The 24,930-nt window shown below is 41.5% G+C and overlaps 2 protein-coding genes across 2 annotated transcripts in view; both read left to right on the forward strand.

Annotated features, from left to right (window-relative positions):
- The first annotated feature begins 689 nt into the window (after positions 1 to 689).
- Positions 690 to 7,597, forward strand: nucb1 (nucleobindin 1). The gene is made up of 13 exons (XM_053338508.1): positions 690 to 779; positions 2,343 to 2,472; positions 2,599 to 2,706; positions 2,809 to 2,941; positions 3,259 to 3,362; positions 3,577 to 3,762; positions 3,855 to 3,945; positions 4,043 to 4,101; positions 4,852 to 4,944; positions 5,033 to 5,122; positions 6,346 to 6,516; positions 6,935 to 7,052; positions 7,173 to 7,597. Exons 2-13 carry the CDS (start codon positions 2,347 to 2,349, stop codon positions 7,259 to 7,261), a joined length of 1,368 nt encoding a protein of 455 aa, XP_053194483.1. The 5' UTR covers positions 690 to 779; positions 2,343 to 2,346; the 3' UTR covers positions 7,262 to 7,597.
- A 7,960-nt stretch (positions 7,598 to 15,557) lies between these two features.
- The window catches only part of ppfia3 (PTPRF interacting protein alpha 3), a 35,925-nt gene continuing 26,552 nt past the window's right edge, over positions 15,558 to 24,930 (forward strand). The window contains 3 exon segments of the mRNA XM_053338929.1: positions 15,558 to 15,619; positions 15,740 to 15,923; positions 24,819 to 24,920. Of these exon segments, the coding sequence (XP_053194904.1) occupies positions 15,558 to 15,619; positions 15,740 to 15,923; positions 24,819 to 24,920 (348 nt within the window).

A 24,930-nucleotide genomic window follows, 5' to 3' on the forward strand; every position in this document is an offset into this window, starting at 1 on the left:
GCTGAATTAAATATACAACAAATCTATTTTTCAAAGCAATTAAAACATTTGTACATATATATTTTGTGTCCATGTTTTATTCTGAAGGGATGCTGATGCCTTTAAAGACTATTCACAGGCTTGTAATTTTGAGCTTTCACAATTGATCTGATTTAGTGGGACCAATATGAGTATTTTATTTTAATCTTGGTGTGATTTAATATTTTAAATGGATAGAGCTTTTAGTTGTGTATGATGTAATGTCTATTACGACTATGACTACTACTAATAATAATAATAATAATAAGAAGAAGAAGACGAAGAAGAAGAAGAAGTAAAAGTGCTTAACATTAGAATGACGTAACTGGAACATAAAACAATGTTAAAGATAAACTAAAAAAACATATTATTATAACCTCCTAAATGGACTCAAGGAAAAGAAAAAAAATCGTCTTTGCTGTTTTGTTTTTTAGCAACTTTTGTTTGTTTGCCTGTTTTTCTCCTAATACAAAAACAATGAAAAACTTAAATCATCTACAGATACATTTGAACTAATAATGAATATAATAACCCATCATGAGTTGACATTAATTTCAGTATCAAAACTCAACAACTCTAATCATCTCATCGCCTATTATTCCCAAACATCAGGTATATATATAATTTCCGACTGTCTTTAAATGCATCACGGCGGACCACTGCTGCATTCACGTGACGTCATTTTAATCCGACGCTGCCACAGACTCATCGTGCTTTTTTTTGTTTTTAGCATCGGATCAGATATTAGAAACACTCCTGTGGTAAGAGACGACACATTTAAACACATATATTTGGTGTTTTATCTCATTGTGTTTATCATTGTGCTTAAATGTTGCGTTCAAAGGTCCATCTCCAGGTAGATAATGAGAGGAAGAAGCTGTGCTAGATGTTTCCATAGCTTAAAGCTGCAGTAATGGGTAAACACACGCTGCTATGTCAGCTGTTTAATAGCGTTTTAAGGTGAAAAATGACTATAATGTTGTTAAAAAAACAAACATTAAATCATAAATACTCTAGACCTGACTTCTCATGTCTTTACAGGCACGGAAATATCAGTGTTGTGTTGAATCCTCTTCATCCCGGATCAGCATCCGCGTTGATCTTTGAGATAGAGGCACAGAAAATATCTAATATAGCTGCTAATAGTCCTTTTAAAACATGTTGTAATTGTGATATATCATACTGCTGTAAAAGTACTACAGTATTATGAATGATGTAGTTAAAGTATTAAGGTAAAAATACATAAGTAGTATTATGAGTGATGTAGTATGCAGTATTACAGTAAAAGTAGTGATATATTATTATATATGACATCATTAGATTATTAATAGTGAAGCATCAGTGTTAGAGCAGCATGTTACTGTTGTAGCTGCTGGAGGTGGCGCTAGTTTATACTACTTTATATACAGTTAGCTAGTTTACACTACTTTATATACAGTTAGCTAGTTTATACTACTTTATATACAGTTAGCTAGTTTACACTACTTTATATACAGTTAGCTAGTTTATACTACTTTATATACAGTTAGCTAGTTTACACTACTTTATATACAGTTAGCTAGTTTATACTACTTTATATACAGTTAGCTAGTTTACACTACTTTATATACAGTTAGCTAGTTTACACTACTTTATATACAGTTAGCTAGTTTACACTACTTTATATACAGTTAGCTAGTTTATACTACTTTATATACAGTTAGCTAGTTTACACTACTTTATATACAGTTAGCTAGTTTACTACTTTATATACAGTTAGCTAGTTTATACTACTTTATATACAGTTAGCTAGTTTACACTACTTTATATACAGTTAGCTAGTTTAGTCCAGTGGTTCCCAACCTAGGGGTGGGGCTCCTCCAAAGGGTCACTGGATAGATGTGAGGGGTCGTGAGATGATTCAATTCACAATATGTAATTTTCTGCCACTATGGGTCTTTCATTTAAAATAATAATAATTCTATGTTTTATTTATTATACGTTACTATACTTCCACCACAGCTCAACAGGGAAACACAAAGAGGGAATTTGATGCTAAAAAGACTGTAAATGTAGTAGATATCACTTGATATGATTAACTTACTAAGACTGCTGAAGCCTCATATAAGCTTCAGATTAACTTTTAAATGACTGTCCTCCATCACTTCCATTGAAACCACATTTTTAGGAGATCTATAATAGTCAGTATGAACAGGAGGAAACCGCTTTCACTGGTAATATGGACACCTGACGGTTGGTTTAAAGACAGACCGCCAGTATTGTTTTATAGTTTGCATGTAGACGTTTTCCGTGTTGCATCTGATTGTTGTCCTCCATCTTTTAAGGAGGATGAACTTGAATCCCGGCTGGCTGCTGCTGCTGCTTCTATCCGTCTCTGCCGGCGTCTGGTCAGTGCCTATCGATCGCAATGCAGCCAATCAAGAAGCTAAAGAGGAAGTCCCAGAGGAGAGCGTGGTAATACTCTCTCAGTAATCTATAATCCATTTAGTTCTGTTATTGTTTCAGATGTTTTTTTAATGGGATTTGGTCAGGATTGAGTTTGTTGTGAGTAAACTGTCCTTTACAACAAACCTGTTCCAGGACACTGGCCTTTACTACGACAGATACCTCCGAGAGGTGATTGAGGTTTTGGAGACCGACCCTCATTTCAGAGAGAAACTACAGACGGCAAACACAGAAGACATAAAGGTTAGCATCTCTTCCTCTTCCTCTCTCTCTTCACTCTCATTCTCAGAGCTTAGATTAGATGATCTGATATTTATCGTGTTCTTCTCACATGGATCTTCTCAGAACGGTCGTCTCAGTAAAGAGTTGGACCTGGTCAGCCACAACGTCCGCACTCGCCTGGATGAGCTGAAGCGGCAGGAAGTCTCTCGCCTCAGGATGCTGCTCAAAGCCAAACTGGACAGCACCAACACACAGAGTGAGTCGACTCAGCGTGAGAGAGATGCTGAGTCTTTTTTTATCAACTGTAGATTTAAGAGAATATGAGGAAAATTATGCAGTCACAGTAAATTAGACATTTACTAAAAAATAAATAAATAAAGTGACTCTTATTAAAAGCCAGATTAAATAAATACATTTTCAGCTGTCATTTAAAAACACTCACAGCTCACTTCTCACTCCATAATTTTGGAGCATAATTAAAGAAAGCTGCACTTCCTGTTTCATTAAATATCTTCCATGCAGAGATGTGAGGATGTGCAGGACTTTAACGCTACTTTATAATCTGCTTCACAGGCCTGCAGATGGACCACGCCTCCCTGCTGAAGCAGTTCGAACATCTGGATCCTCACAATCAAAACACCTTCGAGGCCAAAGACCTGGAGCTGCTAATCTCCACGGTAAGATCCTGCAGGCGGCGATAACAGAACGTCGGGAAGTAAAAACATTCCAGCAGGATTATAATTACACTGATTTTGACTCAAGGGTGCTACAATTACAGCTGATGGGAAATCATGTCGCTGATTGTTTCCCACGCACTCGATTTGTCTTGTATCTGACCTCGCGTCTTTGATTTCAAGATGACGTCCTCTGTCTGGCTCTTTTTTTGTTTAGGCCACCAAGGATCTGGAGAACTACGACGCAGAGAGGCACGAGGAGTTCAAGCGCTACGAGATGCTGAAGGAGCACGAGAGACGGGAGTACCTGAAGGGTTTGGACCAGGAGAAGAGAGAGAAAGAGGAGAAGAGGATGCAGGAGCTAAAGGATAAACACCGCCAGCACCCTAAAGTCAATGCTCCGGTACTCACAAATGCATCCGTGTAGATTTTTTGGGTTTTTTTGTGGAAGTGAATTGAGCTCTTTTACATCTTTTTCCTCTTTCTGCTACTCAGGGAAGTGTCGCTCAGCTGCGGGAAGTCTGGGAGGAGACAGACGGACTGGATCCTCAAGAGTTCAACCCTAAAACCTTCTTTAAACTGCACGGTGAGTGACGCCTCTTCCCTTTTCATCCTTATCTTATATCCCACTGGTGAGTTTAATTTGAAAAATAATCCCAATTTTCTTCTCCGTCCTGTTTTAGATACGAATGAAGACGGTGTTTTAGATGAGCAGGAATTGGAGGCTCTCTTCACTAAAGAGGTAAAAATCCTTCATGGTTTCATCAGTTAGGTTCATGAAACCGCTTCCAACCCTATAACATGATATCAAAAATGGATGATTATCTTTTTGAATATCCAGCTGGTTGGCCTTTTTTCTGAGCTCCAGCACACTTCTGTAAGAGTAAAAGTTTGTAACCTGACCAGGCGGCGAGTTCTGGTCCTCTGAAATGAGGCCAATGCGGAAGTAACTTAGAACTGCATTCTATCAAAAGGCCACCAGGGGGCGACCGTCTCTATACAAGTCAATGGAGAATTCACCAACTTCTCACTTGATTTCTAACCTCAGTAAACGTTTTCAAAATGTGTTTATGGTCTCAATCGCTAGTTTAAAGCCTTCTTCAATGCAGTATGATGTTCATTTGGGACATTTTGGCCTCCCTGATTTTATATTTGACGATAAAGCAGGGTATGCATTAGGGCGTGGCTACGTCATGATTGACAGGTTGATTGCCCAATGTCCTCGAGATCCAGCCTTCGCAACCATAGCAACCTCTCTGCTCTGCCCCTGGTCCCGCCCATGGTCCCGCCTCATGCCCATATAAGTAGAATCTGTGTTTTTATTTTTCCCAGCATGCACCTGAAATTTTCAAGATGGCGCTGCCTAGATTTGAAACTATTGGCTTCCGAGCAGCAGTCCACTAACCAATGGGTGACGTCATGGATGTTGCGTCCATTTCTTTTATGCAGTCTATGAACCTGACAGCAACATCTGTTCATTTCCCTCCTCCAGCTGGAGAAAGTCTACGATCCAAAGAACGAGGAAGATGATATGATGGAGATGGAGGAAGAGAGGCTGAGGATGAGGGAGCATGTCATGAAGAACGTGAGTCTTAATCGTTTTCTTCTCTTCTTTACATCATTTTTAAATCTGCATTTCTTTAACTACTTTCTGTGTTGTTGTTTTTTTATAGGTGGATACAAATAAAGACCGTCTCGTCAGCCTGGAGGAGTTCCTCAAATCCACAGAGAAGAGGGAGTTCAATAATCCTAGAGAGTGGGAGGTAAAGAGCTCAGAGGTGGCCTGAAGGTTGGGGGAAGTAGGCGGGCGAGTGGAGGGTCTGTGGTTCAAATCCCAAAACGAGCTGGGAAAATGTGGGTGGTGAGGTTTAACGGGGGTAACGCTGGCCCCTCCCTCATCAGATCACACACTTGGAGCTGCTGCAGTGTTATAATATGTTTAGTTTTAATACTAGTGTGGTTTTATGTCGTCTAAGCTATCCGATGCTATAGTACTGTATGTAATAAGGAGCAGGAAGTGTAGCATCATGGATCAAATATGGATCCTGTCACATAACGTTGCATTGCAGACATCAGCGAATCTCACTGCATGTTAAACAGTGAATACATTTCCTCTTTAATGCCAAGAAAAGATGCAGGAATGGAGACAGAGGCAAAACAAACAGGTGAGGATTGGAAACATGTGCATGAGTATGAAGAGGCTTTGAGGATGAGGATGAGGATGAGGAAAAACATCCAGTCAGTGATTAAGTCTGTAAGATAAGAAACACCAGCAGAGGAAGAATATTACAAATAGAGTATTTTTGTAAAGATAAGGCATCATCCTCACTGTTTAAACAAGACTCAGACATATCACAGATAGATATACAATATATACATTACAATAGCTTAGACTGTGAAGTGATTTATTTATTTATATTTGTGCAAAAAAAAAGTCCAGTAGTGTGTGAACTACTAATTCCATGATATCTATAGCATAAATATATAGATTTAAGTCTAAATATTAAATACAATAAACATAATGATGGTAATTGAAAGGATATGAGGTTGTTATATATATGCATATCTATCTAATATACATATCCTGTTCAGTTATAATACAACACTATTAAGGATTTACTGTATAATAGAAATAGTGGAGAATACTGTGATATAGCATATAATATAATCATATAGAAGCATAATAATAGCAGTATAATATAGCATTGTGTTATAGAGATACAAATAATATAATTCAATATTAACAGATAAGATACTACTTATACTACTACAAAGTATCTATGATGTATCACAAACTCTTACAATTGTTACTAGACGTTGTTGAATGAACAGATGAAACAGATAAATAAGTGCATACCAACAGTTCATCCTAGTTTGAAGGAAAATAAGACTCTGCTTCATGCTTCATGTTTCATTGGTATAATAAAGTTAGAAACCAGAAATGATCAGTTCCCCCCACACACCCCCACCCCCATCATCTCTCCAGACTCTGGACACCATGCCGGTCTACTCAGAGGAAGAGCTGCAGCGGTTTGAGGCCGAACTCCGAGACAAAGAGGAGGAGCTGAAGAGGAAGGCCGAGACTCTTCGTCAGGAGCAGGAGCTGCTGAAGGAGAGAGGCAAAGCTCTGGAGGCCCAGAGGAGAGAGTACCAGCAGGTAAGTGTCCCAACGCCTCCGTTACTGCTTCACATGATCCAAAACTGAACTAAGAAATCTTCAAATGTGGATCATATGAACAGAGTAACCAGTTTCAATTCAGATTATAATTATCAGGAAATCAGGACGGCTAAATCACTTTTATCGGAGAGTCTTTCCTGATTTTATTTGAGTTTTAATTTTCCTTTAATTACTTTTATCTCCTTTTTAAATATGATTTGTCTATTCCTACTTTTTACTTATCAAATTGTTTTTATTTGCTCTGTTTTATATCATAATTATTTTAAGATTTGTGCATTTTGCCGCCTTGTGAAGCAGTTTTTACCTCCAGATTTTGAAAAGTGCTCTATAATTAAAGTTATTAGTGTCATTATTATTAATTATAGGACCTTATTCATCACTTATCTTCACATTTTAGGCGGTCTTAGAGATGTCACAGAGGCAGAAGGATCAACAGGCACCAGACGTTCAGCCTCCTGCAGGTCCCAACGGAGAACTACAGTTTCAACCAGAGGCACCGAAAGTAGACGATAAAGGTAAACGCTTCAACACTTCCACTATCGTCTGGTTCAATTTGTGCTGTGATGGTTTCCAGTAAGTGAATCATCATCATCATCATCATCTTCCTCTTTTCTCTCTTCTCTTCTCTCTCACAGAGGCAAAAGCTCCAGCTGAACATGCTGCTGCTGAAGCTCCCAGTAATATGCCTGCGGAGCCTCCACAGAATCTGCCCATACACACTTAACGCAGCACGCTCCAGCAGCCTTAACACACACACACACACACACACACACACACACACACACGATTTGCACTGACACAGATCTCCAGATGGGTTCTGCAAACTGAATTATGTGAACTGTATGTATAAATTCAGACAGGCTAGCTTTTTATCATGACTTCTATTGTGCAGTGTGTTCATTTCTGTGGTCTTCAGTAGATTGACGGTTTCCAAACACCCGATATCAACCCTGTGTATACTTGTGTCTTCAGAAATCTTCCGTTTCAGTGAAGTTTTCATTCATGCAGCGGCCTCCACTGTAAAATCATTCAAACATCTTCCAATAAAATGTTAATTTAAAACCTATCAACTGGTTAAATGTGATCCCCCTCCCCCCAATAGTAAGTTCATGTTATACACATTATGTCAGAAAATCAATTTATCACAGAAATGCAATCTCTTAACCTTCCTGTTGTCCTCGAGTCAAGGAAGGAAGGAGGGAAGGGACGAAGAAGGAAGGAAAGGAAGGAGGAAGGAAGGAGAGAAGGAGAGAAGGAAGCAAGGAAGGAAAGGAGGGAGGAGGAAAGGAAAGAAGGAAGGTTGGAGGGAGGGAGGAAGGTAGGGGGGAGGAAGTAAGGAAAAGAAGTAGGGGGGAAGAAAGAAAGAGAGAAGGAGGGAGGGAGGGAGGAAGGACAGACGGAAGGAAGGAAGGGAGGAAAGAAGGAACAGTCAAAACAGACGGGGTCAATTTGACCCGGGAGGACGACACGAAGGTTAAAGCATATTAAGATTTAGATTTGATTATTTTTTACATTTGAGATCAGTAGAAATGCAACAAACATCCCTTCTTTCCTTCCTCCCTCCTCCCTCCTTTCTGTCCTTCCTTCTTCCTCCCTCCCTTCCTTCCTTGACTCTAGGACAACAGGAGGGTTAAAAGATATAAAGATGTGATTAAATATGAGTCTCATTCAGCATATTATTAAATGATCTCACTTTTGCATGTATGAGTGATTTCACAGATCTGCTAACTTTAATTAAAACATTATTAGTGTTATTAAAAAAAATATGTTTAAATGCAATTTGAGACAGTTTTTTTCTGGAACAACAAATCAAACAAAAAGAAATCCTAGTATTGTGTATAGTGTAACAGCCTGGGGGTCTCAGCCGGCCTCGTCCCCCTCCCCTAGGTCTCCTCTGGGTCTCCTCTGGGTCTCCTCTGGGTCTCCTCTGGGTCTCCGTGTGGCCTGTTGTTCACTGTCACGGCTCCCCGGGGAGAGCTGCTGATCCTTGTTGTTGTACCGCTGACCGAGATGCTCCCCTGGCCGCCGCTCAGGGACATTCCTATCAGCATTCCTCTAACCCACTGACCTCTCGTGACCCCCGCATACCACCCCCCCCCCCCCCCTCCCTCCTCCTCCTTCCTCCTCCTGTCCTGGTGCGTCCGTGCAGCTGTCTGCCGTCAGTCACCTCCGTCACATCGGCCAAATGAAGCCGTCTTAAGGCAGCTGTCAGGATCATGCAGGAGGAGGTGTTTATTACCATGTGACTAACCTAGATACATCCTCCTCATTGAGTATAGTTTCATTTCACTTTTGAACTGAAGGCCAGAATTAATGAAAAACAATAGTGGAATATATCAATAATGCTTTTTAACCCTCCTGTTGTCCTCGAGTCAAGGAAGGAAGGGAGGGAAGAAGGAGGAAGGAAGGAAGGAAAGAAGGAGGGAGGAAGGAAGGAAGGAAGGAAGAAAAGGGGATGAGGAAGGAAAGAAGGAAGGAAAGAAAGAGAGAAGGAGGGAGGGAGGAAGGACAGACAGAAGGAAGGAAGGGAGGAAAGAAGGAACAGTCAAAACCAACAGGGTCAATTTGGAAGGAAGGAAGGAAGAAGGAAGGAAGGAAAGGAGGGGGGAAGGATGGAAGGAAAGGAGGAAGGGAGGAAAGGAGGGAGGAAGGAAGGGAGGAAAGAAGGAAGGAAAGAAGGACAGAGGGAGGAAGGAAGGGAGGAAAGAAAGGAGGGAAGGATGCATGAGGGAAGGAAGGGAGGAAGGAAAGAAGGAGGGAAGGAGGAAGGAAGGACGGTGGAAAGAAGGAAGGAAAGAAGGACAGAGGGAGGAAGGTAGGGCGAGGAAAGAAAGAGAAGGAGGAAGGAAGGGGAGGAAGGATGGTGGGAAGGAAGAAAAGGAGGGAGGAAGGAAGGAGGGAAGGAAAGAAGGAGGGAGGGAGGGAGACAGGAAAAGAGGTAGGGAGGAAGGTAGGGGGAGGAAAGAAAGAGAGAAGGAGGACGGGAGGAAAGAGAGAGGAAGGAAAGAAAGAGAGAAGGAAGGAGGAAGGACAGACGGAAGCAAGGAAGGGAGGAAACCAATAAATACTTAAATACTTGTGATGTAAAGTATCACCAGCCTTGTTTTTATATCTTCCTTCCTTCAGATGTATGTGTGTGTTTATAGATGCCAAACGTCCCCAATGATTCAGGTCTCTGTGGGATCAGTATCAGGTGTGTTGTGTGTGTTGTGTAGTGTTGTGTGTGTTGTGTATGTTTGAGCTCCATCTTCACCAGGAGCTCCGACATTTCATCCAGCTGTTGTTGAGCAGAGGAGACGCTGAAGCTGTCAGCACGCTGTCAGAGTGACTGTGAAGAGGAGGAGGAGGAGGAGGAGGAGGCAGTGTGTACACATTGCTCAGAGGTATCGCTACTAAGAAATACTATTACTGTCTATATTTTATATATTTACTCCACATTATTTTAAATTAATGACACTTTTTTAAAAGTAAACACATTTACTCAAGTATGATACTTAAGAAGTTGCAGAACTTTTTCAATTTTTCTTTAAACTTCTTTATACTTTAACTTATTTACTTTAACCCTCCAGTTGTCGAGTCAAGGAAGGAAAGGAGGGAGGGAGGAAGGAAGGATTGAAGGAAGGATGGAAGGGAGGAAGAAGGAAGGAAGGTAGGAGGGAGGGAGAAAAGAAAGAGAGGAGGGAAGGAGGAAAGAAAGGAAGGAAGGTAGGAAGGACAGAAGGAAGGAAGAAAGGAGGATGGAGGAACAAAAGAAGGAAGGGAGGAAGAAAGAAGGAAAGAATGGAGGGAGGAAGGGAGGAAAGAAAAGAAGGAAGGGAAGGGAGGAAGGAAAGGAAGGAAGGAATGTAGGAGGGAGGGAGAAAAGAAAGAGAGGAGGGAAGGAGGAAGAATGAAGGAAGGGAGGGAGGGAGGAAGGAAGGAAGGAAGGAAGGATCTATCTATCTATCTTTTTTAGAGAGCATATTTTATCTGTGATTCATTAATTGTGTTGAAGAAACTTTGGAAACTGGTTGAAATTGGTTGTTTTTATTTTTCTATTGTTGGATATTTGGGCTGAACATGCAAGTTGTAAAAAATAAAAATAAAAACTTCATATACAATCAACTAAATGTTTCACTCTTTAAGCTTTAAATCTTTCCCATCTTCTGTTTGTGTTTGTTCCCAGCCTCAATTCCTTCTCTTTCTCTCTTTCTTTTTTTCTCTCTTTCCTTCTTTCTTTCTTTTTGTGTGTAAATTAAACGTGTATACACTTTGAGTTTCACTGCTGGATGAACATCACCATCTCTGGAAGAGGACATTACATCACCGCCTCCCCATCCTCCTTCACTACCCTTAAGTCCCGCCCCCCTCCTGAGCCCTGATTGGCTGAGAGACCCGGCCTGACAATTGATGGTGACTGGTACATTTCTACTGGCATTACTGTCCGTCTCCTGTCATGAGTGAGGGGTCATTTATTCAAAAGGAAGATATATTTCCATTTTTTTTTTATAAGTTTAAATTGTTTTGATGAATTAGAATAAACATTTCTCACCTTAATATAAACTTTTAATAAAAGTTCAGGTCATTTTAGGTCATTTATTCCTCAGTATGACCTTTTGAATGTTGATTATTGTCTATAATTTCCCCCAAAAATATGTGTATCCGTGATGGTTACCTAAAATCTACACACATATGGCCTAAAACCTTGTGCACTACATTGCATTTCTCTCATTCAGGCAGCAGAGGGCGCAATTGTTTAATTATTTTAGGCAAGTTTCATCTGTCAAACAGTGAGAGTGAATTCAAGAGGTGATTTTTATTTTATTTTTATGCATTGCTGCTGTAATAAAATGAACTGTTTGTGTTTTTAAAGGTGGAGAAAAGAGAGAAATGCAATGTGTGTGTGTGAGAGAGAGGGAGAGAGGTGAGGATGTGTGTGAGGAGAGGAAAGCGTGTTTCTTTAAGACCCAGCATCTCTCAGCGGAGGAGATGAGGAAAGATAAACGATGGGAAGTCGTCAAGTTAGACAGAAAGAATCAGGTAAGAAAGCGGAAGTACTCTTATCTCTTCAGAATAAAGTTACAACATATGTCCAGTATTTTTTTTTTCAGGCTATTTATAGCAGCCATTGATTATGAATTACTCATTAGGAGCTGCAATGATTGGTCAACGAATCGATTAGTCGACTAAGAGGCAATTCATCACTAACAATTTTAACAATTGATTCGTTGTTTTGAGTAAATTGTCGAGATGAAAATAAAATAAAATAGGTTCCTGCTTTTAAAATGTGATTATTTTCTGACAGTAAGGTGGAAATATTTTGGTTGTGGATTATAAATGATACAAAAGAAGACATATGAAGTTGCATCTTGCACCATTTTCTGATATTTTATAGACCAGTTAACCCTCCTGTCGTCCTACCGGGTCAAATTGACCCCATCTCTTTTTGACTGTTCCTTCTTTCCTCCCTTCCTCCCTCTTTCTTTAATTTTTCCTTTGTTCTTCCCCTCCTTCCCTCTTTCTTTTCTCCCTCCTCCTTCCAACCTTCCTTCCTTCCTCCTTTCCTCCCTCCCTCCCTCCTTACTCCTTTCCTTCCTTCCTTCCTTCCTTCCTTCTCTCCTAAATTCCTTCCTCTTTTCATCCTTATTCCTTTCCTTCCTTCCTCCTTTCCTCCCTGCCTCCCTCCCTCCTTATTCCTTTCCTTCCTTCCTTCCTTCTCTCCTAAATTCCTTCCTGTTTTCATCCTTACTCCTTTCCTTCCTTCCTCCTGTCCTTTCCTCCTTTCCTCCCTCCCTCCTTATTCCTTTCCTTCCTTCCTTCCTTCTCTCCTAAAATCCTTCCTGTTTTCATCCTTACTCCTTTCCTCCCTTCCTCCTGTCCTTTCCTCCTTTCCTCCCTCCCTCCTTACTCCTTTCCTTCCTTCCTTCTGTCCTTCCTTGACCTGAGGACAACAGGAGGGTTAAATCTTGACTCGTTAATCATCTCACAATCCTTCAGACTAGCCAGATTTAGACTGGGAACCACAGTTTAAAGCCACCAGGGGAAGGAGGAGTTGATATTTTGTACTTTATACTGACACACATCTTTATAAACTAGTTGAATGTGAGAGTTATCTACTGGAACAGAATTGAGAGGATTTTTGTATATTTGGATCTCATCCAATCTCTAAAGAATCCCTCTGTGTTCAAGGTTCAAAGGTTTTATTTGTGATGTACATGCTGGTAGCTCCATAGACAATGTTAGTGCAATATTAGAAGAGAAAATAAGAATAAGAAGAAGGTGGAGTTAGGTGATTTTAAAGAAATATAACAGGCAACGTGCACCAGGATATACAGACTCGTTAACACCCTGTTAGTATGATTAAGGTTGGTTGTTTAACTGTATGTGCCTTTAATTGGTAGATCTGCAGCTTGTGGTAGGTCTATACTGTTTAGAAACTAGTACATGTGATATTAATGAGCCAAGAAAGCAAGAATATTTCACTTCTCTTTATCAATAATAAAGAATTCATAATGCTAAGCTAAGGACGTTGGAGACTCTCATCTATGGTAACTCTGTATGTCCAGTTTGTATTCCTGATCGTCACTTTGGCCTATTCGACTTTTTATTTTATTTTTATACTATAAACGTTTTACTTTCTACTGTGTGCTCCGTAAGGAGGGGGGGGGGGGGGGGGGTACGGGAGGGAGGAAAGAAGGGTAGGTTCTGTAGATAAGGTATGTGAAGTGTATAAGTTTGTGATATTAATGTTGAATAGTATTATTAACATGGATGTATTTTTTGTAATGTTGCAAGCTGTATAAATAAATTAAAAGTTGATTACAAAATAATAATAATAATAATAATAATAAAGAATTCAGTTGTTTTAACCATTACAACCTTAATAGGGGCAACACATCCTGGTGGAGATACAACTCATAAAATCCAAAATATATTAAAAATATTTGTAGAAATGTTTAACTTAGGTGCAAATTAAATAACTGGTAACATCAAATTGTGTTTTTTTTACATCTCATTTTGCAGTCCTGTCTGTTTAAGGGTTAAAAACACAGATCACATGCACACTTAATGTTTATTATCTATATAAATCTACAGATCTATAAAAGAATTCTATATTAAATTTATCACAGACTATAATTTGTTGGATTCCTCATTATTTTCCTTTAATTTCTCCACCTACAGCTGCTCTGTGAGGGTCACTGTGAGCTGAAGGTGCTTCCCGGATGCAGCTCGTGCTCACTGCGCGTAGTTTGACGCAGCGGAGAGAAAGAGAGAGAGAGGAAGACAGAGAGAGAGAGAGAGAGAGTGAGGGAGGGGATGGGGCAGGCTGGTAACCGGGCTGTAACGGGGATAACCTGCAGCCTTCTGCTGATGGAGTGAACCGGGGAGCGATGCGCCTTCATTTCCTCTCTCTGTCGATCATGGAAAGGGTAAGACGCACAAAATCCATCCGGGTGGCGCGTGAAATCCGCGGTGATGTGCGGGTTCACTCACAGATCTAGCCTTTAGACCGTCCAGCTGTTTTTATGGGTGGGAGGGTGGGGGGCAGGGTGGTGTGTGTGTGTGTGGTGGTGGAGGAAGAGAGGAGAGGGGGGGGGGGGGTGTTGATAGGAAATAGACGCCTTGCAATCCGTTTTTCCATCATCTAGGTGAAGCACATCCCAATGAATACAATCCAATTGCGCAACATCTTTATGATTTAATCTGTTAATTAGGCCTACATCATTTACAGGATGATTGGCACCTCCCACCATGGTGTGATAGCGGTGTCAGGCTATCCTGCACACAGCCCTCTTTTAAATGCATGGAGGAGAGAGAAAAAAATAAGCAGCTTTTTTCCTCTTTCTCTTTTTTTTCTTTCCATTTAGGCCATTTATTTCGTTAAGACAGCGATTCATTTCCCGTTTTTATCACCCCTGAGGATAATAAGCCTCCTGATTCACACACACACATGCACACACACACACAACCACACACACACACAGTATTTTTATTTATTTATTTTTTTAATACAGATGGGCACCGGAGCTGTAGAAAAAAAAGAAGCCCATTTCCTCCTGGATACAGCCCCGTAATTACAATTCATGATGACACCCTTTTTTCTCTCCTCTCCTCTCTCTCTCTCTCTCTCTTTCTCATCCTCACATGAATGTATGAAGCAGCCGCTGCATCTTCATCCTACACCTACAGGCCCGCTAATTGTTCTGTATTTGCGTGATTTCTTTTCTTTTTTTTTCTCTCTATCATTCACGACCGTACCATTTACCGTACATCATGCGCATTTATTATTAGCATTACGACTGTTTGAACGCTCGGTATACATAAAAAAAAAAAAAAGAAAGCCGAGGAGACATGCACTGATGGATGAATTTACTCCAGACGTTTTGAGTATCGCGATGCCAGTCAGTTCAGTGGAAAGAAACGGCACTGCTGCAATAGCAATGGTCACTCTGTGAGGTGTGAGAAAAGGTGTGTGTGTGTATGTGTGTGTGCATGTGTGTGTGTGTGTGTGTGCATGTGTGTGTGTTTTAGGATGATGGTGGAAAGCTTTACATTATGTTCTCTCCATCTTTCCTCCTTCTCATCCACTCCCTTTCTTCTTCTTCTTCTCTCCAGGTTCGTCCCTCGTCTCAGTGAAGCCTGGGCCAGGGGGTCAGAGGTCGCCCACCGATCCTGCACTTCTCCCTCTTGCCCCCCCTGCACCCCACCCTGACCCCCTACCTTACCCCTCCACCTGCCCTATCTTCTGCTCTTTTGCCTCCCCCCACCACCAGACACTGGAACTTTTATATTACAGTATATCCTCTTCCTCACACACACACACATTCACAAAAAACTGCCCTCCACCACCTCTACCACTCATTTCTTTGCATGCCATCTTGAGAGGAAAGACCCACCTTCCCACCTTCCCACCACCAAGACCACTACCACCTAACGAACTAAGTAGCTGTTGACCATTTCATGACGACAGCCAATCGGACGCTGAGCCCGAGTGTCCTAGACAGCGTCTCAGATAACACCTCTCACTCTCAGGCCTCAAGATGATGTGCGAGGTGATGCCGACCATCTCGGAGGACGGGCGAGGCGGCGGAGGAGGCGGCTCGTCTTCCCCGGCGGGGGGCGGAGGAGGAATGGGCGGTGGGATAGGAGGCATAGGGGGCTACGGGAGCAGGGATTCTCGCGGCGGTGGTGGTGGAGGCAGCGGAGGAGGAGGCGGAGGCAGCGATGAAGGAGGCAGCACGGGCAACCTGGAGTCGCTGATGGTGAACATGCTGACGGAGAGGGAGAGGCTGCTGGAGAGTCTGAGGGAGACGCAGGACAGTCTGGGGACGGCCCACCTACGTCTGAGAGAGCTGGGACATGAGAAGGAATCCCTCCAGAGGCAGCTGTCCATCGCCCTGCCACAGGTACGATGACGGAGGAGGAGGAGGAGGAGGGGAGGGGGGTCAGAGTAACATGCAGGAGGTGACTTCACAGCTGCTGAGTGGATTTGACTAGTTTTGATATCACATGATGTTCACACACACACACACACACACACACACACATCTTCCGCCGAGCTCCCTGATTATAACAGCGACTTATACTTAAAGTGAAACAAGTCACATTCATGTTAGTCAAGGTCAGATTGAAGGTGTGAACGAGGGAACATTATGTAACATAGAGAAGTTATGAGATGATAAGCTCAGTCGTACAGTAGCAGGAAAGGTTTTTGCATAATTAAAGGCACAAAAAAGAGTGTGTGTGCATCTTAAATATTAGGATTTAAAGGAACAGTTCACCTCAGAAGTTGTGAATTCGATATTCCCAGTACGAGTTTTCCCATATTTAAGTTATCTCTTCTGTTTGGGGAGACATATGCACATGCACACCATACAATAGCAGACAGGGATGCATGTATGGCTGCGACTATGGATTATTTTCATTCGTAATTAAACTATCATTCATTTTCTTGGTTAATCAATCAATAGTTTCATCTATAAAATATTAAAAAATAGTAAAAAATGTCTATTACAAGTTCTAAGATCCCATCATAACATCTTTAAATGTCTTGTTCTGTCCGCTTATCAATTTAAAGTCCAAATAAATGACATTTAATATCATGTTTGATGCAGAAAAGCATTAAATCATCACATCTGAGAGGCTGCAACAAGCAAATGACTAAAACAATTATTAGATAATCAGTTAATCAACTAATGGTTGCAGGGAAATGTAAAGTCGATTGTAAACTTGAATAACTAACTTTTTAGACCCATATTGTAATTATCTATTTATAAAACACTCACACTGGTAAGAAAATTGATTTGAGAACATTTTGGGTATTTTGTGCATTGATCAGAGCAGGAATTAGCTCTTAAAGCTTCAGCTCTTCAGTTTGGGAGACGGTTGAGAGAGAACAGATGGTGCTTCTGTATTCAGTGTTTATTGATAAGACGGTCTGTAGTTTAGATGAAATTCTCCTTTAATTTCAGATGCTGGATTAAAACATGTTTATGTGTTTAAGTCTGTTTTAATAGATGGAGAATAGGCTGTCAGTTGGTTTCTTGATTAATCAATATGTTTTTGGTCTGTAAAATATCAGTAAAAAGTGAAAAATGTCAACTAGAGGACTAAATAACTTGGAAATATTGAAGTTTAAGAAGCTTTAAGAAGAGAATTTTAGCATTTTTCTCTTTAAAAATCGACTCAAAACAAGTAATTATCAAATGAGTTGCTGGTTAATTTTCTATTGATCAACTAATTGACTAATGGTTGCAGCTCTACACAGCTGCCAACTCAGTAAAAACACACAACAGCAGAAAATTGTGTCTTTACAGCAGTAAATTCACACAGTAGCAACGGGTTACATACATGCAGAAGACAGTCGGTTCTGTAATTATCAATCAGCTGATAAATACACAGAAGTCAGAAATAACTAAGTCAAAAATTACTCAAAGTGTCTTTTATTGTGTGTTTTATTGGTTTTGTTTAACCCTCCTGTCGTCCTCGAGTCAAGGAAGGAAGTTAGGAAGAAGAAGAAGGAAGGAAAGGAGGGAGGAAGGGAGGAAGAAGGAAGGGAGGGAGAAAGAAAGAAGGAAAGGAGGAAGGAAGGAAGGAGGGAAGGAAAGAAAAGAGGGAGGGAGGGAAGGAAGGAAGGTAGGAGGGAGGGAGGAAAGAAGGAAGGAGGGAGGGAAGGAAGTGAGGAGAGAAGGAAGGAACAAAGGTAGGTGGGAGGGAGGAAAGAAGGAAGGAGGGTGGGAAGAAAGGAAGAAAGGAAGGAAGGAAGGAAGGAGGGAAGGAAAGAAGAACTGAAGGAAGGAAGGAGGGAGGGAAGGAAAGAAGGACAGAAGAAAGGAAGGAAGGAAGGAAGGAAGGAAGGGATGAAAGAAGGCATAGTCAAAACAGATGGGGTCAATCTGACCCGGGAGGACGACACAAGGGTTAATATAATTCTTGCTGCGTTTGGGAATAACAGCTAAGCTAGCAGGCTAACGCTAGCTTGTTGTTCCCTTCTGCTAGCTTCTTTCTATTAAATGGGAACAACAACAAAGACACATTTACACCCTGCAGGTTATCTGGAGTTTGGTTGCTCACTACTGGAAAAAAAAATATATATCCCAATATCCCAGCAGTGATATCTTGCTTATAATTGTTTGCATGTTGGCAGTAATCACCTAGAATATTACAATTCCTAAACAATGAGCATGATTTAATTTCCTACGTAGACTTGAGTACAGCCTGGGTTGATTTTTAGATTAGATTTCTTAATTTGTACCCACAGGTAAATTTGGCTAGCAGTGAGCGACATTCATACAAAACAATACAATAAAATGAAAACAGTAAAATAGCTACACAACTCATCATCATCCCCTTCATCCTTCCATGCTGCGTCATAAAGTGCATTTAATATGTAAGGTGGCTACACTCAAAGTGCACGGCATAAAGTGTATAAGTGCACTCATCATCATATCGTCATCGCCATCATCAACACAATCATCGTCAACATCACCATCATCATCACCATCATCATCAACTCCACAACTCCCCAACCATCATCAAGGGATCAACTAGTTCTTATTAAGATGTATGATGGCTGCAGGGACAAAGCCAGACCTGTGCCTTTTAGTTTTGGTCCTAGGTACGGTGTACCTGCGGCCAGATGGGAGGAGCAGGAAGTCACTATACAGGGGGTCATGGGGGTGTAAATGTGTCTTTGTTGTTGTTCCCATTTAATAGAAAGAAGCTTGCAGAAGGGAACAACAAGCTAGCGTTAGCCTGCTAGCTTAGCTGTTATTCCCAAACGCAGCAAGAATTATATTAACCTCTGTGTCGTCCTCCTGGGTCAAATTGACCCCATCTGTTTTGACTGTGCCTTCTTTCTTCCCTTCCTTCCTTCCTTCCTTCCTTCCTTCCTTCCATTCTTCTTTCCTTCCCTCCTTCCTTCCTTTCTTCTGTCCTTCTTTCCTTCCCTCCTTCCTACTTTTACTCTCTGAAATCAAGCAACGGGTTACATACATGCAGCAGCAGCGCCTTAACCGAATATCAGTGAAGACAGTCAGTTGTGTAATTATCAATCAGCCGATAAATGCACGGAAATCAAAAATAATTAAGTTAAAAATGACTCAAATTCTTAAAAACTATGATGGAAAACTGAAACCGAAGTGCTGCAATCCAAAAATCTGACCTCAGTGAAAGTAAACAAGTATTATCAGAAGTACTCATTGTGAAAATTGTTCCTATAACAGTGTTGAATTATTGATGTGTTAACCTGTAAGCAGGATTTTAATGCTGTAGCAGATCCAGGAGGCGCTGAGTCGGACTTCTTTATTATTGCTCTATGCTGTTGGGGAGATTAAAGTAAGAGCAACTCGGATAAAATAAAAACACATCTCAGTTTTTGTAGATTTTGATGCTGTTGAATCAATTGAAGGATTGTACTGTACACTCCTCGATGGCTTCAGAAAACTAACTTTAGAGCTTTTTGGTTGATTAATGAATTTAATGAATTGTTTCACTTGTAGCAGCATCTCAAATATGAAGAGTTTTTAGTTTTCTATGCCTGTAAACTGACTGTCTTTGGATTTTGGACAAAACAAGACTTTTGTCAATTGTCAGCATGATTTTAAGAGACATTTTCATCCCATTTTCTAACATTTAACAACACAAACAAACAGATTAATTGAGATAATAAGTGTTAGATGGAGCTCCCTCGTTGCTAAGTGGTTACAGAAAATGCCTTATATACCCAAAACGTCCCTGGTTGGACGTTTTACTGCATGTCATACCCCTTTCTCTCTCTCTCTCTCTCTCTCTCTCTCTCTCTCTCTCTCTCTCTCTCTCTCTCTCTCTCTCTCTCTCTCTCTCTCTCTCTCTCTCTCTCTCTCTCTCTCTCCCCCTTGTTTCCTGTCAGCCTCTCCTCTCCTCCACCAACTGTGCATTAAAAAAAAACCCAAAAAATAATATAAAAAATAGAAAATAAGTGGTAAATGAGTCGTTAATTGCTGCAAAAATAATTATTAGCTGCTGTCGTAATCCTGAAGCTAAAATTAGGCATTATGTAATCACGTAAACCATCAATGTAAACACGGCTGAGCCACTGATTCTCCCATTGGTTTACGTCATGTTGAATGTAAATGAGTAATTACAAAGTACCAAAATAGAAATACTTAAGTAAAGTGTTTTATTACTGTAAGTTGCCCGCAGTGCATATTAACAAAAAGCTGCCTAAAAATCTGAAGATGACGGTAAAATGTTGCATTTCCCCCTCTAGCACAGAGGCCAATATTATCCACATCCTGGTGCCCGAGAGCTAATCATATTGTAATTCCACTCAACATACAAGGGCTCCATCTCTATTTTCAGGCAGGAGTCATTGTTGGATGCCTCAGGCGGCGATGATGCCTCCCTCATTGTTAGGACCTATTTTTCCTCTGTCGCTATACGCCTGAAATATCAAAAAATGAAATAACAGATGTAGCAGGGCGATGCACTTTTCTAACAGAGAATGACTGGACATTAAAAAAATAAGGGGGCCACATTACCCCACTGAGAGAGAGAGAGAGAGGGAGGGGTGGGTGGGTTGGTAGGGTGGCATGGGGGGGGGGGGGTGGTGGAGGGGGTTCACACATCTGCGGGAAACACACGTGCACAGATAGAGGAAACACATGGAGCGCTGTGTTACATTGGACTGTAGATGAGTTCATTGAGTTCGTCTGTGTGTGTGTGGAGACGTTGCCAAGAGAAGAAAAATAGGAGAGAGTGGATGGAGAGAGCGACAGCATGGTACCGAAAGAGAGAGAGAGATAGAAAGAGAAAGAGAGAGAGAAAAAGAGAGCAAGAGAGAGAGATAGAAAACCTGGTGATATGAAACACACAGAGACTAACAAATCAAGCTCATTTGCATATTAGCCGCATACTAATGAGGTGGTTTTCTAGAGTGTGTTTTTAGATGTCGTGTATGGTGACAGGAGGAGATCGAAACGAGTGAAGGGGTTGGGGGTGGGGGGGGTGGGGGGGGGGGGGGGGGGGGGAATAGCGGGAAGCAGCTGAAAATGAAAAAGTGAAGAAGATGTGAATGCCAGCGCAGTCATGCGGGGGGGAGCAGGAGGGGAGGGGGGGGTGAGGAGAGTGATTTGCATTGTGTTTCTGACCAAAATGATGGTGAACGGAAGAGACAGAGAGAGAGAGAGAGAGAGAGAGAGAGAGAGACAGAGAGAGAGTGTAGAAAGTGTGTCTGGTATCAGCGGGGTCCATCTCACACACCGTCGTCTTTTTTACTTGAACTAATCCCAGAATTATGACTTCCTCTGGGTCCAGAACACGCCATCTGCACACGGCAATTTTCTCTCCCCCCGATTCCTTCTCTCTGCCGTCTTTTCAAAGAAGCGTCACATCCCTTCATCCCATCCCTCCATCCCTTCATTTCTCCTCCAGTATTTCAGCCCAGTGAGCACATCAGCACAGAAGCATGTTATATATCATATACTACTCTACATGCTGTCATTGTTTAACCCTCCTGTCGTCCTCCCGGGTCAAATTGACCCCGTCTCTTTTGACTGTTCCTTCTTTCCTTCCTTCTGCCCCTCCTCCCCTCTTTCTTTGCTCCTTCCTCCTTCCATCCTTCCTTGCTTCCTTCCTTCCTTCCTTCCTCCTTTCCTCCCTCCCTCCTTACTCCTTTCTTTCCTTCCTTCCTTCCCTTCCTTCTTGTCTTCTCTCCTAAATTCCTTCCTCTTTTCATCCTTACTCCTTTCCTTCCTTCCTTCCTCCTTCTTTCCTTCCTTCTTTCCTTCCTCCCTTCCTTCCACCCTTCCTTCTCTATTAAATTCCTTCTACTTTTCGTCCTTACTCCTTTCTTTCCTTCCTTCCTTCCCTTCCTTCTTGTCTTCTCTCCTAAATTCCTTCCTCTTTTCTTCCTTACTCCTTTACTTCCTTCTTTCCTTACTCCTTTCCTTCCTTCCTTCCTCCTTCTTTCCTTCCTCCATTCCTTCCTCCCTTCCTTCCACCCTTCTTTCTCTATTAAATTCCTTCTACTTTTCATCCTTACTCCTTTCCTTCCTTCCTTACTCCTTTCCTTCCTTCCTTTCTCCTTCCTTCCTTCCTTCCTTCTCTCCTTACTTCTCTACTCCTTTCCTTCCTTGACCTGAGGACAACAGGAGGGTTAAAAGAAGAAGGGTTTGAGTTAAGGTGGGGGGGGCAGCAGCAGCTCACATCAGCACACATCAGCGCCCTTTAATCGTTTTGCATGAAGCATTTTTTTCTGTAAACACACACACACACACACACACATACGATTCGTTGCACACGTGTTGGAGGACGGTCGTGTGCCCTGTGTCATGTGTGTGTCACGCCTCGATCACACATGAGCGGAGTCGACAGCGAGTGCACAGATGAGATATGGCGCGGTGTGTTTGCATAGTTTGACATGAGAGGAATGTCAAACTTCTGATCACAAAAAAACTTAATCTCATTGACCTGTGCACTGATGTCACTCGCCCTCTCTTTGTTGATTTGTTGCCGTGGATACCATTTATTTACACTACAGGCAACAGATTTCAATCCCCGTCAATCGCGTTAGCTAACCACGCAATTATACATAATTGGAATGAATTACACAAAATCACAACAATCCAACCGGACTGCTGTCAAATGGAAATATACATTACACCACGCTTGGCCTGACTCCTGTGACGCTCGTGCTTTTTTAACCTCTGGGTGTTTTGGTTTTAATGACGGGCGAATGCACAGCCAGTCGTGGTTATTGTGCAATTAAAGCAATTTCAGGTGCAACACGTGCAGTAAACCTGGCTGTTAGATTTTATATCAAGGACTAGTTTAACACTCTCGTGGTCATGAATGGAGAGCACTGTGGTAGATATGGCAGAGATTATACTATACGAGCTGTCATGCTGTTTTGACTTGTTTCCCTCTTGTAGCTGCATTTCTGGTGCATGTGTGCATGGTTATAATACAATAAATCTCTCCGAGGCTGTGAGTTTGCTAATGAAATCAAGATTTGTGCAAATGTTCGCTGTAGGTAATCATGTTGTATTGGAATATTTGCAGTAAAGCTCACAACCTCAGAGTCATTTCTTATGTTTAGTGGTGCATGTTTTCTTATTCTCTGGGATCACTAGCCAAGCAAGAAGAGGGTTACTTCACGCTGAGATCTTTCCAGTCTGGTTAACATGGTGTTTTGCAACAAAACTTTCCGTGATTATGACATCATTGTGTGTTGGTTTCAGCCCCTCCTGACTCGACGTTTATCAATCTCACAGGAGAGAAATCCATTACAGAAGCAACAGAGGAAATCAAACGATTTACTGACAGAACAGATTCAATGCAATACTGCCATGAGATGTGGAAACCTTCATTCCCCTGCTAGCTCGTTACTAATCCCTCCACCTGTAAAAAAGCAACCGGCTAAACCAGGTTTATGGCTCTCTCAAGGCATTCTGGGAAAATGAAGGAAGTTAACTCTTACATACTGCTCATATTCTGACTCAATATCAGGCTCGACACTATTTCACTACTATTTTATGGTCCATGCTCTTTCCTTCCTTCCTTCCTTCCTTTCTTTCCTCCCTTCTTCTCTTTCTTTCCTCCCCCCTACCTTCCTCCCTTTCCTTTCTCCCTCCCTCTTTCCTTTTTTTCCTCCCTCCCTCCCTCCTACCTTCCTTCTTTCCTCCGTTCCTTCCTTCCTCCCTTCCTTCTTTCCTTTCCTCCTCCCTCCTTTCCTTCCTTCCTTCCTCCCTCCCTCCCTCCTTTCCTTCCTTCTTCCTCCCTTCCATCCTTCCTTCCTCCCTTCCTTCCTTGACTCGAGGACAACAGGAGGGTTAAGAGATTGCATTTCTGTTTTAAATTGATTTTCTAACATAATGTGTATAATGTGAACTTACTATTGGGGGGGGGGGGGGAATCACATTTAACCAGTTGATAGGTTTTAAATTAACAATTCGTTTTATTTTCAGTATTTTTCAAGATTTACATGAAAACACAAACACAGCTCCAAACCCCTCCCCAACCCACCCACCAACAAATTGAGAGAGAGAGGGAAAAAATTAAAATTAAAATGAAAAAAGAGAAATAATAACAATGAGAGGCAAGGTAGACAGAAGCTTGTAAATCTACAACCCGTCCATCATAGAGGCTGACAATGTGTCACCAAATAGGGTTGCCACATCTCTGTAAAAGTATTATAGTCTTTCCTGAGTGTATATGTCATTTTTTCAAGTGGAACAGAGCTATTCATTTCTTCCTATAGAAAGTTAGGAGTCAGACTTCCATGTGATGGCGATGCACTTCCTGGCAACACACAAGGCCAATAAGAGAAACTTCTTTTGAGCTTTTCGTAATCGTGCATCAATATTTGTAGTATCTCCTAATAAACAGGTTTGAGGATCTGAAAGTTGATTTTTCAACTTTTTTTAAATCAACACAGGGCAAATTTGTACATATGCATTTATAAAGATGTGTATCAGCTGTACAGAAATGGTTCAAAATGATGCATTTTATTTCTATGTTTGTATACTGTTGATCAGATAAGGAGCTAAAAGAAATGTGTATAGGATGTTTTTACAGCTCTCAAATGTAAAAAATGGTCAAATTTGGGTTAAGGGTTAAAGCAAAAGAGGCAGGTTGAAGGGAGGGAGAGTGGGAAAGTAAAGGGCTTCATTACAAAATAATTTGTGGATGCACTGACCCTTTCGGTTCCTGTGTGTATATATGTGTGTATGTGTGTGTGTGTCATCAGTGTAAATAAACTGCACTCATGACCTCATACAGGAGCATTGAGTCAATAACAGCACCCTCTTGTGACCCTGCAGGAGTTTGCAGTGCTGACCAAAGAGCTGAACCTCTGCCGGGAACAGCTGCTGGAGAGAGAGGAGGAGATCTCCGAGCTGAAGGCAGAGCGAAACAACACACGAGTCAGTACAC

The sequence above is a fragment of the Scomber japonicus genome, chromosome 18 (genome assembly GCF_027409825.1).
Source record: "Scomber japonicus isolate fScoJap1 chromosome 18, fScoJap1.pri, whole genome shotgun sequence".
NCBI lineage: Eukaryota > Metazoa > Chordata > Actinopteri > Scombriformes > Scombridae > Scomber > Scomber japonicus.

What these genes read in the sequence shown, in the direction of transcription:
- nucb1 (XM_053338508.1), top strand. Translation starts at nt 2,347, where the DNA reads ATGAACTTGAATCCCGGCTGGCTGCTGCTGCTGCTTCTATCCGTCTCT. An exon ending in CAAACACAGAAGACATAAAG is followed by an intron (nt 2,707 to 2,808) that starts GTTAGCATCTCT and finishes GGATCTTCTCAG; the next exon opens with AACGGTCGTCTCAGTAAAGA. An exon ending in ATAATCCTAGAGAGTGGGAG is followed by an intron (nt 5,123 to 6,345) that starts GTAAAGAGCTCA and finishes TCATCTCTCCAG; the next exon opens with ACTCTGGACACCATGCCGGT.